This window comes from Nicotiana sylvestris, chromosome 3 (genome assembly GCF_000393655.2).
Source record: "Nicotiana sylvestris chromosome 3, ASM39365v2, whole genome shotgun sequence".
NCBI lineage: Eukaryota > Viridiplantae > Streptophyta > Magnoliopsida > Solanales > Solanaceae > Nicotiana > Nicotiana sylvestris.
The window spans coordinates 193,524,055-193,538,938 of record NC_091059.1 but is presented as its reverse complement, the minus strand read 5'-3'; the positions used below and the strand labels follow the sequence as shown (position 1 = coordinate 193,538,938).

Below are 14,884 nucleotides of genomic sequence, written 5' to 3'. Positions count from 1 at the left end.
TGTGCGCACATTCACATCCTCAACCAGTATGCCCATTCTGATAATCCCTCTACGAATCTGAAGTCTTATCTCATTTTCCTCCCAAATGCTACACTGCGAGTCAAAACACCGTAGAACATTCTAGGCCTCTTCTCATAAGCTTCTACAAAAACTTGATTCTTAACCGTACTTGTAGGCTTGAAATCATTAGGCACCACACTTTAACTTTTGAATTCACTAGAACCGTTGTTGAGAGCCACTCGCTCTGACTTGGCCCCGAATATAATCAACTCTACGAACCTTCTAGCACATGAATACCCTCACGGCGAAGCATCCGACAGAATCACTTCCCTTGAAACCTGTATCCATACAAGGCATAAATCCTAAATCCTTCCCCGAGTCTGAACATGAGCTAATAAGGCCAACCATAGCTCACCTTTAACAATTCCTTTGCTCAAATTACCATTTATGTTCTTTTCCCGCAGCTGAAATAACCCATCAATATGCTAATAGCCAAAAACCTCGCAAGTGGTTAGCCATGCAACCCAATCCTAAGCGGTGGGACTCTCCCACATAGCTTGAATCCACTATTACACAACTTTGTAATTCACCAGGATTTTTTATCTCTTGTTGACATAACCTTGCGCAATCAACCGCAAAAATTTTTGGAATCTTTTTGTAAAACCCCCTTTTCATACTCTGAATCATTAACCACATTCGCACGGCCAATCTCTTTGCTGTATAACCAATAGAATTCTTCGCAGAAGCTTTGCCAAACCATGTGACTACCGAGATGCTCACTGGAGATAACCCATCTATGGAATTTACGTGCCGACGTCTTCCAACGCTGCTGCACGAGGTACAATCACTGTGACATCAATAAACTATCCTAAGTCCGAGCTCACTCTCTAGCTGCACAAGTCCATTCACCCCTCGTGGACATCAATTAAATATGCGACAAAATTCAAAGTTATGTTGTATCCTTCTTCATTTCAAGTAGCTCCTTTCCGTTATATCAAATCTCCTACCGCATAATAGATCATACTTCAAATTAGATCCGTAGACCCCAATCATCAATCACTAAAATTCCCAAGTCGTTCCAAACTCTCCGTAAGGTGCGTAGTCATCCTAACACAAAGCCCATATGCAACTCCGCCACTCTCCCACTTTGGCGGAACTCACCCCTTTAATCGACTATTCGACCTTTGCTTCTTATACCTGGCCTTCTAGAAATTTTAACCACCGCCTGACACTCCCCACATGTCCCTCCTCATCCTTTGCTGCCTAGTTGTTTCCTTAATAAAATCTATCTTCGTAGCACTTGAACCCATAAATCACTACTAACTTTAAACCTTTCCGGAGATCATCTTTCTCGAGCCGTCGACATTAGAAACACCGATTCAATCCTGAACCACTGCACCCCGCGATATCCAACCATCGTTTCTCCAATATTATTTCACAATATCCTACCCCAAGGACGAATTGCAAAAGACCATAACACCGGCGAATTCAATATATTCAATCGAGGACGATGATACCACATCACAGATGAAAGTTCCACCACACTCGAAAATACCAAGTCTCGTTACTTCCTCCACCCAAATTTGGACATTCATAGGCCAATTGCTTTTCCTCTATCGGAAATAAAATATCAGATCTCTGAATTGTGCATTGAGTAGACTTCCTTTCAAATCATTCACGGCCCCAATACATAGGCAAGTATCCTACCATCAAGTCAATACTATGCGATAACCAATCGTGAGCATCATAGCAACCTGTGCATAGCCTCCAAGCTCTTAGAAGCACAACTACCGAGCCGAAATGATAGAAAAATCCTTCCGCAAGGCGACGACAATAGCCCAACCAACTATACCGGGAGAAACATCCTGCACCACATCTGTAGTACCATTACAATTCTTCAATTCTCGATTTATAACAAACGGTTCGTGTCGCGTAAGATTGAGTAGGAAGGAAACAATGGCATAAGCCTCAAGGAATCAAATCGCACGATGAGGAATCAAGAAGGGAGGTGCTCCTAACAGTACTGTAGCCTCTCGTAGATAAGTATAAACGTCTCTGTATCGATCCGCGAGACTCTACTAGACTTGCTTATAACTTGTGAGACTTAAGGGAACCTAATGCTCTGATACCATGTTGTCACAACCCAAATTCCACTAAGGGTCGTGATGGCGCCGGACACCACTGTCAGGCAAGCTAGCCAAAATACTTAATTAAATTATCGTTTTAATAATTTTGAAAACCATGATTTTCCTTCAATTTCACTAGTAAAAGATAATAATTTCAAATCAAATACGAATGTTAAGAAGTTAAGACAAGATATCCCATAACCATCCCAGAACCCAGTGTCACAAGTGCATGAGCATTTACTAGGGAATGAAATAAAATACAGTATCTGTCCAGAATACAAGGTGGACAGAAATGAAAACACCGTAAAATACTTTGAAGGGGACTCTGCTGGCTGTGGGTTGTCTTGATAAATGCAGCTTACCTAGGTCTCCGTATAAACTATGCCGCTATGACACTAAGCCACTAGACACATATGAACCTGTGCAACAAAAATGCACAGCAAGTGTAGTATGAGTACAAAAACAACGTGTACCCAATGAGTATCCCGTGTAATCTCGAAGAAGTAGAGACGAGAGCTCGACTTCGACACTTACTAGTGGTCCAATGATAATATAGTAAAAATGTGAGGAGATCAGGGAATTTTATTAAAACAACAATTATAATTCATAAAGCCAGATAGCAGGTAAACAACTTCCCAAACAACAATTATACGACGCGGTCAACATAAAATAAGCAAGCACCCTGCTCGCGAATCATACATGCGACGCAGGTACACATAGAATCACATATTCAAACAGTTAATCAAGACTTCATCAGGGAACAACTATCCAAGGAAAATCCTATTCTCTTTTTACAATTCAAGAAAATGAAGCTCAATATTTTAGAAATTCACTTACTAATCTGATATGATTTAGGCAATTGAAACCGTCAATAGGATTACAAACATTTCCAAGTACAACATGCTTTTAGGTCCTAGACTATCCGGACAATAGCATAATAGTAGCTACGCACGAACTCTCGTCACCTCGTGCTTACGTAACCCCCACAAATAGGAGCACATAACCAATTAACTCACCTATGGGGACAATTCCCTCTTACAAGGTTAGAAAAGAGACTCACCTCGCTCCGAAGCCTATATTTCGATTCGAGAACGCGCTCCAACCTCCAATTCGGAGCCGAACGATCCAAAACTATTCAAATAGGGTAAGAACGAGTCAATACATGCCCAAAAATTCATATTCTAATTATTAAACCAATTTCTCAACCCTAAATGCAAGGTTCCTAAAATTCATCCCCGGGCCCACGTGCCCGGATTCTAGAAACTTTTGAAGCAAATTGTTACCGATAACCTAAAGATCAAGAATATATGATTTTTACTCCATTCCCTAATAAATTTCGGGGTTAAATCTTGTTTTTACCAAATTCTAGGTTTTTCATCTAAAACCCTTGATTTTCCCTAATTTTCACATGTATTTAACTTATGATATGTAGAAATTACTTTCCTCTTTGATGATGATGGAACCCCTCCTCAAATTCCCTCAAAAATTGTCTAAGACCAAGTGGGAAATGAGGGAAATAGGCTAAGTCTCGGAATAAAAAGCCATTGTACCAGACGCAGAAGTCGCATTTGCGACTCCCAGCTCGCAATTGCGATTGTCACATTTACGACAAAGGCATCGCAAATGCGAAGCCCAGCTCTCCCTGCCATGGTCGCATTTGCGACAAAATGTTTCACAAATGCGAAGAGGACAGCATCGCAAAAGCGATGGCCCCCTCGCAAATGTGATCTCCGCTCAACAGCCCCCCAGGTTCGCAAATGCGAGCTCCCTCTCGCAAATGCGATGTCGCATTTGCGACCCAAACACCGCAAATGCGGTCATACCAATACCAGCAGCATCAAACCTTCTCCAAATTCCATTTTTGATCCGTTAACCATCCGAAATCCACCCGAGGTCCTCGGGACCCCGTCCAAACACACAAACCAGTCCCATAACTTAACACGGACCTGCTCGAGGCCTCAAATCACATCAAACAACATCAAAATCATGAATCGCACTCCAATTCAAGCTTAATGAACTCTAAAATTTCGAACTTCTTCTTTCGGTGTTTAAACCTATCAAATCACGTCCGATTGACCTCAAATTTTCACACAAGTCATATTTGCCATTACAGACCTACTCTAACTTCTGGAATCATAATCCAACCCCGATATCAAAAAGTCCACTTCCAGTCAAACTTCGCAAAAACCTTCGAATTTCTATCTTTAGCCAAATGACTCCAAAATGACCCACGTACCTCCGAATTCACTTTCGATCGTGCTCCCAATACCAAAATCACCATATGTAGATATTCCCAGACTCGTAATCTCAAATGTACATTGATAATCCTGAATGCATTTCAATTCAAACTTATAAGATTCTTCCAAAAATACTAACTTCCATAATAGGCGCCGAAATGTTCCCAGGTCTTCCAAAATCCAATTTGGACATATGCCCAAGTTCGAAATCATCATATGAACTTGCTGAAACCTTCAAATTCTGATTTCGATGTCGTTTACTAAAAAATCCAACATTAGTCAATTCTTTCAAGTCAAAGCTTTCGAAATGAGAATTCTCTATCCAAATCAACTCCGAACTTCCCGAAATTCAATTCCGTTAGTGGGCACAAGTCATAATACCTGAAGTGAAGCTACTCGTGGCCTCAAACTACTAAACAATGCACTAGAGCTCAAAACGACCGGACGGGTCATTACATTCGAACCATGCACGCAAATCGAGGTGATACAAATAGGAGGTTTTTAGGCTTTAGAACACATAATTTATTTCTAAAATAAGTGATGACCTTTCGGGCCATCACATTTGGCCAAAGATATTCAGAGACTAGAAGATACAAATATCAGATTTGGTGTCGGAAATTTAGAGGTATTGTTGGTTGTGCTCAGGCTAAGTCTTCATTAGTTGAGCACATTAAGGCCACCTAATATGAGGATGAACGATTATGCAAATACAGAGACGAGGCCTTAGCTGGTAAAAGCAAGGATATGATTGTTGAAAGTGATGGTGTTCTTCGAATGGGTGACAAGTTATGTGTACCAGATGTAGATGGGTTGAGACATTCTATTCTTGAAGAAGCCCACAACTCTAAATACATCATACAACCTGAATCCACAAAAATGTACCATGACCTGAAGCAATTTTATTGGTGGGAAGGTATGAAGAAAGATGTTGCTAACTTTGTTTCTTGTTGTTTGACTTGTCAGCAGGTCAAGGCTGAGCATCAGCGACCCGCAAGACTACTACAACAAATTGAGATTCCAGAGTGGAAATGGGAAAGAATTACTATGGATTTTGTCACTAGTCTACCACGAACCCTTAGAGTTTATGATTCAGTGTGGGTAATTGTAGATCGACTGACAAAATCAGCACACCTTTTGCCAGTGAAGACTACATATGGTGGAGTGAGGTATGCACAGATATTTATGAATGAAATTGTCCGATTTCACGGAGTTCCAGTATCCAACATCTGTGATAGAGGATCGCAGTTCACTTCACACTTTTGGAGATTTTTTCAAGAAGTATTGGGTACACGAGTAGATCTTAACAATGCATTCATCCACAGACAGACGAGCAGTCTGAACATACTATACAGATCTTGGAGGATACGTTGAGAGCTTGCATTTTTGAGTTTGGAGGTAGTTGGGAGGCTTATCTATCTTTAGCTGAATTTGCATATAACAATAGCTTCCAGTACAATATTCAAATGGCACCGTACGAAGCACTGTATGGGAGAAGATGTTGTTCTCTTATCAGATGATTTGAAGCTTGTGAGACTAACTTATTGGGCCCTGACTTAGTACAAGATGCTATGGACAAAGTCCAATTGATCAAACAGAGATTGCTTACAGCTCAAAGTAGAAAAAAATCGTATGCGGATAAGAGAAGAAGAGATTTAGTGTTCACAATTGGGGACAAAGTGTTCCTACGAGTCTCCTATGAAAGGTGTGATGCGGTTTGGGAAAAGAGGCAAATTGAGCCCCAAGTTTATAGGACCATATAGATACTAGACCGAGTAGGAGCAGTGGCTTATCGTTTGGTACTTCCTCCTGAGTTGTCCTTTATTCATCCAGTTTTTCATGTCTCAATGCTAAGGAAATGTATATCAGACTCATCTCAGGTGCTTGAAGCACCTGCTATACCGCTTGATGAGAAGTTGTCTTACGAAGAGGAACCGATAGCTATTGCTGATAGGCAAGTAAGAAAGCTACAGTCAAAAGAAATATTGTTCGTGAAATTCTTATGGAGAAATCATACAGTTGAAGAAGCTACTTGGGAAATGGAAGATGATATGCGCGTCAAATATCCCTATTTATTTCAGTCTACAGGTACGTGCTTGAGTTAAATTTGGGGATCAAATTTTATAAGGTGGGGAGGATGTAATAGCCCATAAATTTCAAACAAGGACATATGAATCATTTAACAAAAAAAGGAAAAGGATATACAAAAGAAAAAAAGGTCGTAGCCCACCTGATTACAATCTGGCAAAAAGGTAAAAGTAAAGAAATGGATTAGGGGAAGGGGAAGGACTCACAACAAACACAAAAGAAAAGAAAATGAGGGCTTTGGGTAGTAGAAGGATTCTAACACAGGGAAAACTCACGGGCAACAATAAGTTAAGGGATCTGGTGAAAAGCTTGGCAGCCACTTTTGAGAACAAAAGAAAACATGAGATTTGTACTTTTCTTCCATTGAAGAGCACCAGGATAATTCAACGAAGAGAAACTAACTAAACAGAGAAGAAGAAGGTAAATTTTTGAACTTAATTTATAGATTTGATTCATAAATTCCATGGCTATAGAGTTGGGGTTAAAAATCAGTTGAAGAATTAATATTAATGAAATAATGGAGTTCATGAAATTTTCATGAATTGGTATCATAGGTTTGGGTTATAAACTTATATAGTCTGTCTATGCCTAAAAAAAGGGATATTCCTTCAAAAACCTTTCCGTTTCGTTAGTGATTGGTAATCAAATATGATTGCTACTAATATTGGTGATATTGGAAAAAAACTTTTACAATGTAATTGGGATAGCATTGAGTTTGGATACTGAAATGGGTCTTGATATTCCAAATAGAATAAGAGGGATTTATTGGGTTATTATAATTTGGCGAATTAAGAGCCAAATATGGAACTCTGAGGGTTGGGCATTCTAAATTAGCTACGAATTAGCCTAAACATGGAAAGTAACATGCGATCGATATCAATAATTATAGATTGTTTGAAGGTAGTTGTACTAATTGCTCGAGGTGAAGCATTTGGTATTTCAGCACGAGTATTGTGAGTAGTAATCTTACCGCAATTTGTGTTTTCATAACTTGCATGATTTAGACATGATTTTTAATATGAATATATTACCTATTATTTTGAGTTGCATGTGGGACAAGTCTTTTACTCGATATGATACCAAAGTAGTTATTTGAGATGATTACCATTGTTTTATATAATTTTTGCTGTCACTAGATATGTTTTACCGTTACTTGAAATTACTGTTATCTAAATGAAATTACATGATTTGATAAGAACCGTAATACCCTATATTGTTTTAAAATATTTTCCTATGAGTATATACGGATACAGAGACAAGTATAAATGGGAGTAGAGTTTGAAGGATCCCGTAGCTAACGGCGGGTTCGTTAGACCTGGTGCACCTTGTATTTACCGATTACAGAGTACAGTTATAACCCTCGCTAGTGGGAAGGTAGAACTAGCATACCGTTACCGATTCCCTCGAGTAGGGACTACTATTATATTTGACTTCTTGCAAAGAAATCCATAGTTATACCGATTACATGATCCGTTCATCCCAATTTGAAAATTGATATTATACAGTGGTTACCGAGCTTATTACTGAAATATTAATTGTAGTATACTACAATAAAAACATGATGAGACTGGAAATTATTTATTGTTTCTGAAAGGGCATTTTTATGTTATTTTCTATTTGAGATACTAGCATGTTTTCTGACTTGTCCCCAATAAAAATGGTTGTGGTTAAGTGTTATTACTCACTGAGCTAGCGACTCATTTCCCGCTAATTTTTTTTACAGAGACAGCAGTTGACGCGGGCGAAGATTTCGTTAATTAGAGCGTACAAATTGATAGTTCTTGGTGATCCTTGCACTTGTTCGCGTGGACAGAGATTTTATCAATTGTTATGGTCTTTTATTTGAACTCTTAGAGTCGCTCCATTGTCATTCCTTTAGTGTCTTGAGTATTCTTCGTTATTATAGACTTATGTTGAGTATCACTCATTCTTATCAAATTTGGATATAAAGTAATATTTCTAGTTGTTAGTGGGTAGACTATTAAAGGTAGATATTTATTTTGGTTAATTGATAAAATTATTGTCATTTGAATTGCTATTAGGATGTTTGGTTGCTGATTTAAGACAGGAAAATTGTTTGGGATAGTCAAAAAACAAGGGAAACTCTGTCCGATTTTCTATAAAATACCGATGAGGCTTACTTGGGGGCACTTGCTCCTATGCACTGGTCACAATCCTAAATTGGGTCGTGACAATAATATATCAAAACAAACAAAAAAAATTCTAAGATATTTTGGCAAAATTACTCGTGGAACAATTAGGCTAAAATTACCCAACTTTAAATGGGTTGAGATGAATTGAGCCAAGATGAGCTAAGTTCAATATATGGGTGGGTCAAGAAAAGCTCAACCTTGGAGTTATTGCTCTTTTGGTGACTCGAACCGATGATTCAAAAAATATTTAAAAATATATTAGTTGGTGAGATAAGCCCAACTCTATTTAAAATATAAGGAAAAGGGCCAAATATATCCTTTTACTTTCGGATGTTGTCTACATTTAACCTCCGTTAGACTATCCGACCAAATTTACCCCTACCATTATACTATCCGACCAAATTTACCCTAATATCAATAAACTTTTAAAAATTACCCCTTGATCTATTAGGTAATCCAAAATCTCCCAATTTTTTTATTTAAATCACTTGTTGTTCTTCTCGCTCCACTATTTTTTGAAATTAAATTTTTAACCGTATACACACTGTAGAATTCAGGGGGTTTATTTATTGTGTATTATATGCAATTGTTCATCATGTACATACATGTATATTTGAATATATTTTGTTATTGTCTGATTCGTATAGAGATTGACCGACTAACTTAAGTAAAGTTAAATTCGACAATGTAAACTTTTCATGGAACTTCAACTTCTATCACTAACACTTGCAAAGTCTCCATATCTTTGGTGCAAAGAATTAATTCAAGTTGGGGTAAATAATTTTGGAATTTAGAGAAGGTACCTAATTTAAATTCTTCAATTTACTATACTTTGTTTACTAATCGTTGTATTATTTTAATATTTTTTCTCTTATTTTTTTCAATTAAGAAAGTAGGTAAATGCCAACTATTTCGAAAATATTTGGTCAAGAAGAAGAACAAGTGGCTTAATTAAAATTATTTGGGAGATAGGTCATCTGATGGATTGAGGGGTAATTTTTAAAAGATTATTGATGGTAGGGGTAAATTTGGCCAGATAATATAATATTAGGGTAAATTTGGTCGAATAACATAACAGAAGTTAGATGTTGACAATATTCGAAAGTAAATGGATAAATTTGAACCTTTTTCCTAAAATATAATATATGAAACTGGTTTGTTTTCAAAAGGGCATTAATGTAGAAAATAGTAGTGACTACATTTATGAGTATCTTTTGCATTAAGGATCAATTTCTAATTTCCCTGGCTACTTTAATTATATTTCTGTATGGGTCAAAATGTGGCTAAGGAAATTCGGCATGAAGAGGTAATCAAATGTGAGAACTGTGTCCCATCATGGGCGACTAGGCCGAGGGCTTGACAATATGGAGCCGCCAAGTAAGCTCCTAAGGCCGAGGGCAAGCAGCAGGACAAGAAATAACGACTAGTATAGCTTTGGAACTTTCAAAGGGAATATTCTGTTGAATATTTCCTCTACAGTATTTTTTAGGATTTTTGGGACTATCTCATATAAATAGTAGAAAAGAGAAGGCAAAAGGCATGGAATTTTCATTCTGATAAGCACTCTAATGAAAAGTTGACTCTAGAGAGAGATAATCCAAAATATTACCTTTCCATAAGGATTCGATTTGCTGTTCATTCCACCTTTTTCTCACATCAGATCCGAGAAAACCTCATATATTCCAATATCCATTTGTCTTACATTATTGTCAGATAAGAGAACCATCATCCTTATTCAACATTTGGTTGAATCATTCTCTCTATTTACACTTATTGCCATTTAATATAGTTATTTCTCATCATTGTTCCTCCATTCATTCTAGACAACATCATTTAATATCGTTTGTATTAAATTGGCTCAAATGATTATTCTATACTATTTATACAAGCACATGTTAGATCTAGAACTTATTATATTTAACTAGAATTTATCCCTCACCTTTTTATTTAATTGGTTTACCAAAAGTTTTCATACTTTTTGGACAAACAATTTGGCGCCGTCTGTGGGATTTTCTAGTCAAAGCCATAGTTTTTCTAGATCTAATAAATAACAACAGCAGCAAAACACAAAAATCTCTTTTCCTACTTGCACAATCTAACATGGCAGGTAATGGAGAGGAAAGATTGAAGGCAGTGGCAGACCTTACTGCTAACCTCCAAGACACCATCAACGAAGTTAATGGAGAAGACGAGGAGAACGTGACACCAAAATGCTTCCCCCAGACAAAGTGGTTCACCTCTTCCTCATGGCAGCGTTACCACCTCCCATGGAAAAGGAGCCTATACGTCCATAACGGGAAGAAGCACCACCAACAGTGAAAAAACTACTAGAAGCATGGCTAACGAGTACGCTAACCAACATTATCGACAAACCTACCCAAAGGGAGAGCAAGGAAGATGCATGAGTCGACATCACAACAACAACCATTGAGCAGCACGTCCCTCCTCCTTCAACAGGTATCACTCACACTGTTAATGATACATGTTACGACACCCTTATAGCTATTCTAAGAAAAATGAAAGAGATGGAGAGCGAGAACAAAGCACCCCGCGACCAAATGAGGGAGCACCAGAAAATATAGATAAGATACCAGGCACCCCAAAGCTTCTACCAAAATGGAACGCCGACCAGTTTGTAAAACAACCATATAGCGACGAGGCCGCACACCATGCTATACCTAAAATATTCAAGATGCCGCAATACATAAAGATATATGACGGCACAATGGACCCTGAGGATCACATCACCCACTATGCCACCGCTATAAAGGGAACCGACCTCACCAAAGAGCAAGTATCATCCATATTGCTGAAATCTTTGGTGAAATCCTAACCAGGGGAGCGCTGACATGGTACTCACAACTACCAGCGTGGTCCATAGAAACATTTGAGGAAATGGCCGACAAGTTCGTCACTGCACACGCTAGGGCCAAGAAAGCAGAGGCGAGAGTAAACGATATATTCGCCATTAAGTAATCACCTGGCGAAGGGCTCAGGGACTTCCTCACCCGGTTCAACCGTATTAGAATGACTCTCCCATATGTGTCAAAAGGAATGGCGGTAGCAGCATTCCAAAGTGGGCTGAACAGAAGCGGTTTGAGGGCAACCAAAAAATTGTTAAGATGGCTTATGAAATACCCCCTAGCACTTGGGACGAAATACACAATGCCTATTGTGCCGAGGTGAGAGTAGATGAGGACGACCTCAACGGACCGACCCAACAGTTGACATCAATCCAAATGGAGGCAAGAAAAGATTACTGAAACGATAACAGAAGGAACCATGCAGGTCCACACCTCAACCGTGAAAGACACCATCCATATGTCAGAGCTGCCGTCATACCCCCCCTCTGGCCATGGTGACGGTCCATCCAGGCCACAGATAGGGACTCACCAAAATGAGAGAGGTATGCCTCTATTACTATCTGCTCATAATTTTTGTCTCTTCTTTAGAAATAGTCTACACCTTAGAAAAGCTCGGCCCAAAGGTGAAATGGCCACAAAAGTTGAAGTCCGATCTAAACACCAGAAAGTCGAATGCCCTTTGTGAATTCCACCAGGAATGAGGTCACAAGATTGAGGACTGCATCGCCTTGAGGCAAGAGGTAGTGAACATGCTCCACCAAGGGTATTTGAGAGAATTAATGAGCGACCGAGGAAGAGCGAACTTCGCTCGAGGACGAGAACATCATCAAGGGCCGCTGAAGCCACCCTCCCCAACTCGCACCATCCAAATGATCATCGGTGCAGGTAGTCAGGCGTCAATCAAAAGCGTAAAATTCACAACCACCCATAAGCTGAAGCGATCAGTCACCCATGAACGGTATCTCGAGCTCTAAGAAAGTATCATCTTCGATGAGTCAGATACCCACAGTTTGGCCTTTCCTCACTATGATGCTCTTGTTATTACTTTTTGTATTTCAGATTCTGATGTAAAATGGATTATGGTAGATGACGGAAGTGGGGCATACATTATCCACCCTCGAGTCCTCACACAAATGAGGCTTGAAGATAAGATAGTGCCATGCTGCATCACACTAATAGGTTTTAACAGTGCAGTTGAGCGGACTTCCGGAGATATCACTACCTGTTCTGGCCAGTAGTATCACCCTGGAAACAACATTCCACCTTATGGATCAAGATACGACGTATAATTCTATCATGTGACTGCCTTGGATTCACGTTATGAGGGTCGTCCCATCAAGCTTATATCAGCTCGTCAAGTTTCCCACCCTGTGGGGAGTATTCAGCTTCCGTGGCAAGCAACAGACAGCCCAAGAATGCTGTCGCATTGCCCAAGAATGCACCTACACTCAACAGTTAAAGGGCAAAGGAGCAGAAGCATAGCAATTAATGCGGTTGAGGTCAAACGCCGATGAAATGAAAGATGTCATCACAGAACCCGAAGTCATGGAAGATACGGGATCAACTTTGGAAGACCTCGACCCCGTTCAGTTCGACAAGAGCGAGCACAACAAAAAAGTCTATACCAAACACAAATTATAAGAACTAGGTAAATTCCATCAGTTTCTAACTAATAATGAGGACTTGTTTGCCTTCTCTCATGCAGATATGTTGGGCATCCTAAAGGAAATAGCAACACACAAATTGAACGCCGACCTACTCTACCCCCCCTTGTATGGTAGGTTAGAGGAAAATTCAATGCCACAATAAATGATGTCGGTCCGCGAAGAGGTGGAAAACTTACTTGAAAATGACTCTATCAGAGAGTCAAAATACCCCCAATGGGTCGCCAACATGGTCATGGTAAAAAAGAAAAATGGGAAATGGCGAATGTACGTAGACTTCACAGATCTGAATAAGGCATGCCTGAAAGACTCATTCCCACTACCTCACATTGATCATCTCATCAATGCAACAACAGGGCACGAGCTACTAAGTTTCCTGGATGCCTATTCGGGTTACAACCAGATCCTCATGGACGAGGAAGACCAGGAAAAAACCACTTTTATCACCCACCAAGAGATGTACTGCTACAGAGTTACGCCGTTTGGATTGAAAAATACAGGGGCGACATACTAGAGGATAGTAACCAAAATGTTCAAAGAGCAGCTTGGCAAAACCATGGAAGTATATATTGACGACATGTTTAAGTCGAAAAGAAGGGAAGACCACATCGACCATTTGAGGGAAGCCTTCAACATACTCAAGTTGTATGACATGAAATTGAACCCCGAGAAATGCGCATTCGGCGTAACCTCAGGAAAATTCCTCGGCTTTTTGGTGTCGCAAAGAGGCATCGAGTTTAACCGAGACTAAATCAAGGCTATGGAGGGAATACCAGAAAACTTAAACCAGCCAAAAGCAGGTACAGAAGCTGACCGGGCGTATAGCCGCCATGTCGAGGTTCATCTCAGGATCCTCTGATAGATGCCACAAATTCTCTGGCGTGCTCAAAAAGGAAAACGGACTCTAATGGAATTCCGAGTGCATCGACGCCCTACGAGAACTAAAGGCGTACTTATATTCGCCCCCGCTACTTGCTAAGGCAGAACCCGGAGAACTCCTCTAATATACCTGGTCGTGTCCGACGTTACAGTAAGTGCAGTCCTGGTCCGAGAAAATAAAGGCACGCAATCTCCAATTTACAACATTAGCAAGACCTTGGTCGACGCTAAAATGAGGTACCCCACCTCGAAAAGCTAGCCTTGGCTTTAGTCGTAGTTTTACGAAAGCTTAGACCTTATTTCTAGTGCCACCCTATCTCGGTGGTCACGACCTTTCCTTTATAAAGCATCTTACAAAAGCCTGAGCTGTCGGGTAGGTTGGCCAAATAGGCTATTGAATTGAGTGAGCACGATATAGCCTATCAGCCGCAAACAACGATAAAGTCACAAGTACTTGCCAATTTCATCGTCGACTTCAACACTAAAATAATGCCTGAGGTTGAAAGGGAAGCCACTAATACTTCTCCCAAGGCACGTGACCTATGGATTTTTAGACTGATGGAGCCTCCAACACGTCAATATCTAGACTAGGACTTGTGCTCGAGGTCCCGACATGCGAGGTAATTTGCCAGTCCATACGATGTCCTGATATGACTAACAATGAGGCCGAATATGAGGCTGTGATTGCAGGGTAAAAACTGGCACTCAAGTACGGAGCACGATGGGTAGTCCTTTGATGCGACTCACAAATCATCGTCAATCAAGTCAGAGGGACTTTTCGAATCAATGAACAAATGCTACAAAAATACGAGGCCAAGATCTGCAAGTTACTGCCTGAGTTCGATGAATATTGATTCGACCAAATACCTCGAGCGC

The 14,884-nt window shown here is 39.9% G+C and overlaps 1 protein-coding gene across 1 annotated transcript; it reads left to right on the top strand.

Annotated features, from left to right (window-relative positions):
* The first annotated feature begins 5,107 nt into the window (after nt 1-5,107).
* LOC138888529 (uncharacterized) lies at nt 5,108-10,920 on the top strand. Its single transcript, XM_070170404.1, has 4 exons — nt 5,108-5,578; nt 5,686-5,758; nt 6,194-6,448; nt 10,709-10,920. Exons 1-4 carry the CDS (start codon nt 5,108-5,110, stop codon nt 10,918-10,920), a joined length of 1,011 nt encoding a protein of 336 aa, XP_070026505.1.
* Nucleotides 10,921-14,884: the final 3,964 nt, after the last annotated feature.

Bases quoted from the DNA above. Each gene is read 5' to 3' on its own strand.
- LOC138888529 (XM_070170404.1), top strand. From the start codon at position 5,108: ATGATTGTTGAAAGTGATGGTGTTCTTCGAATGGGTGACAAGTTATGT. The intron at 5,579-5,685 runs GTATCCAACATC...ATTCATCCACAG, and splicing joins TCCGATTTCACGGAGTTCCA to ACAGACGAGCAGTCTGAACA. The intron at 6,449-10,708 runs GTACGTGCTTGA...CTAACATGGCAG, and splicing joins CTATTTATTTCAGTCTACAG to GTAATGGAGAGGAAAGATTG.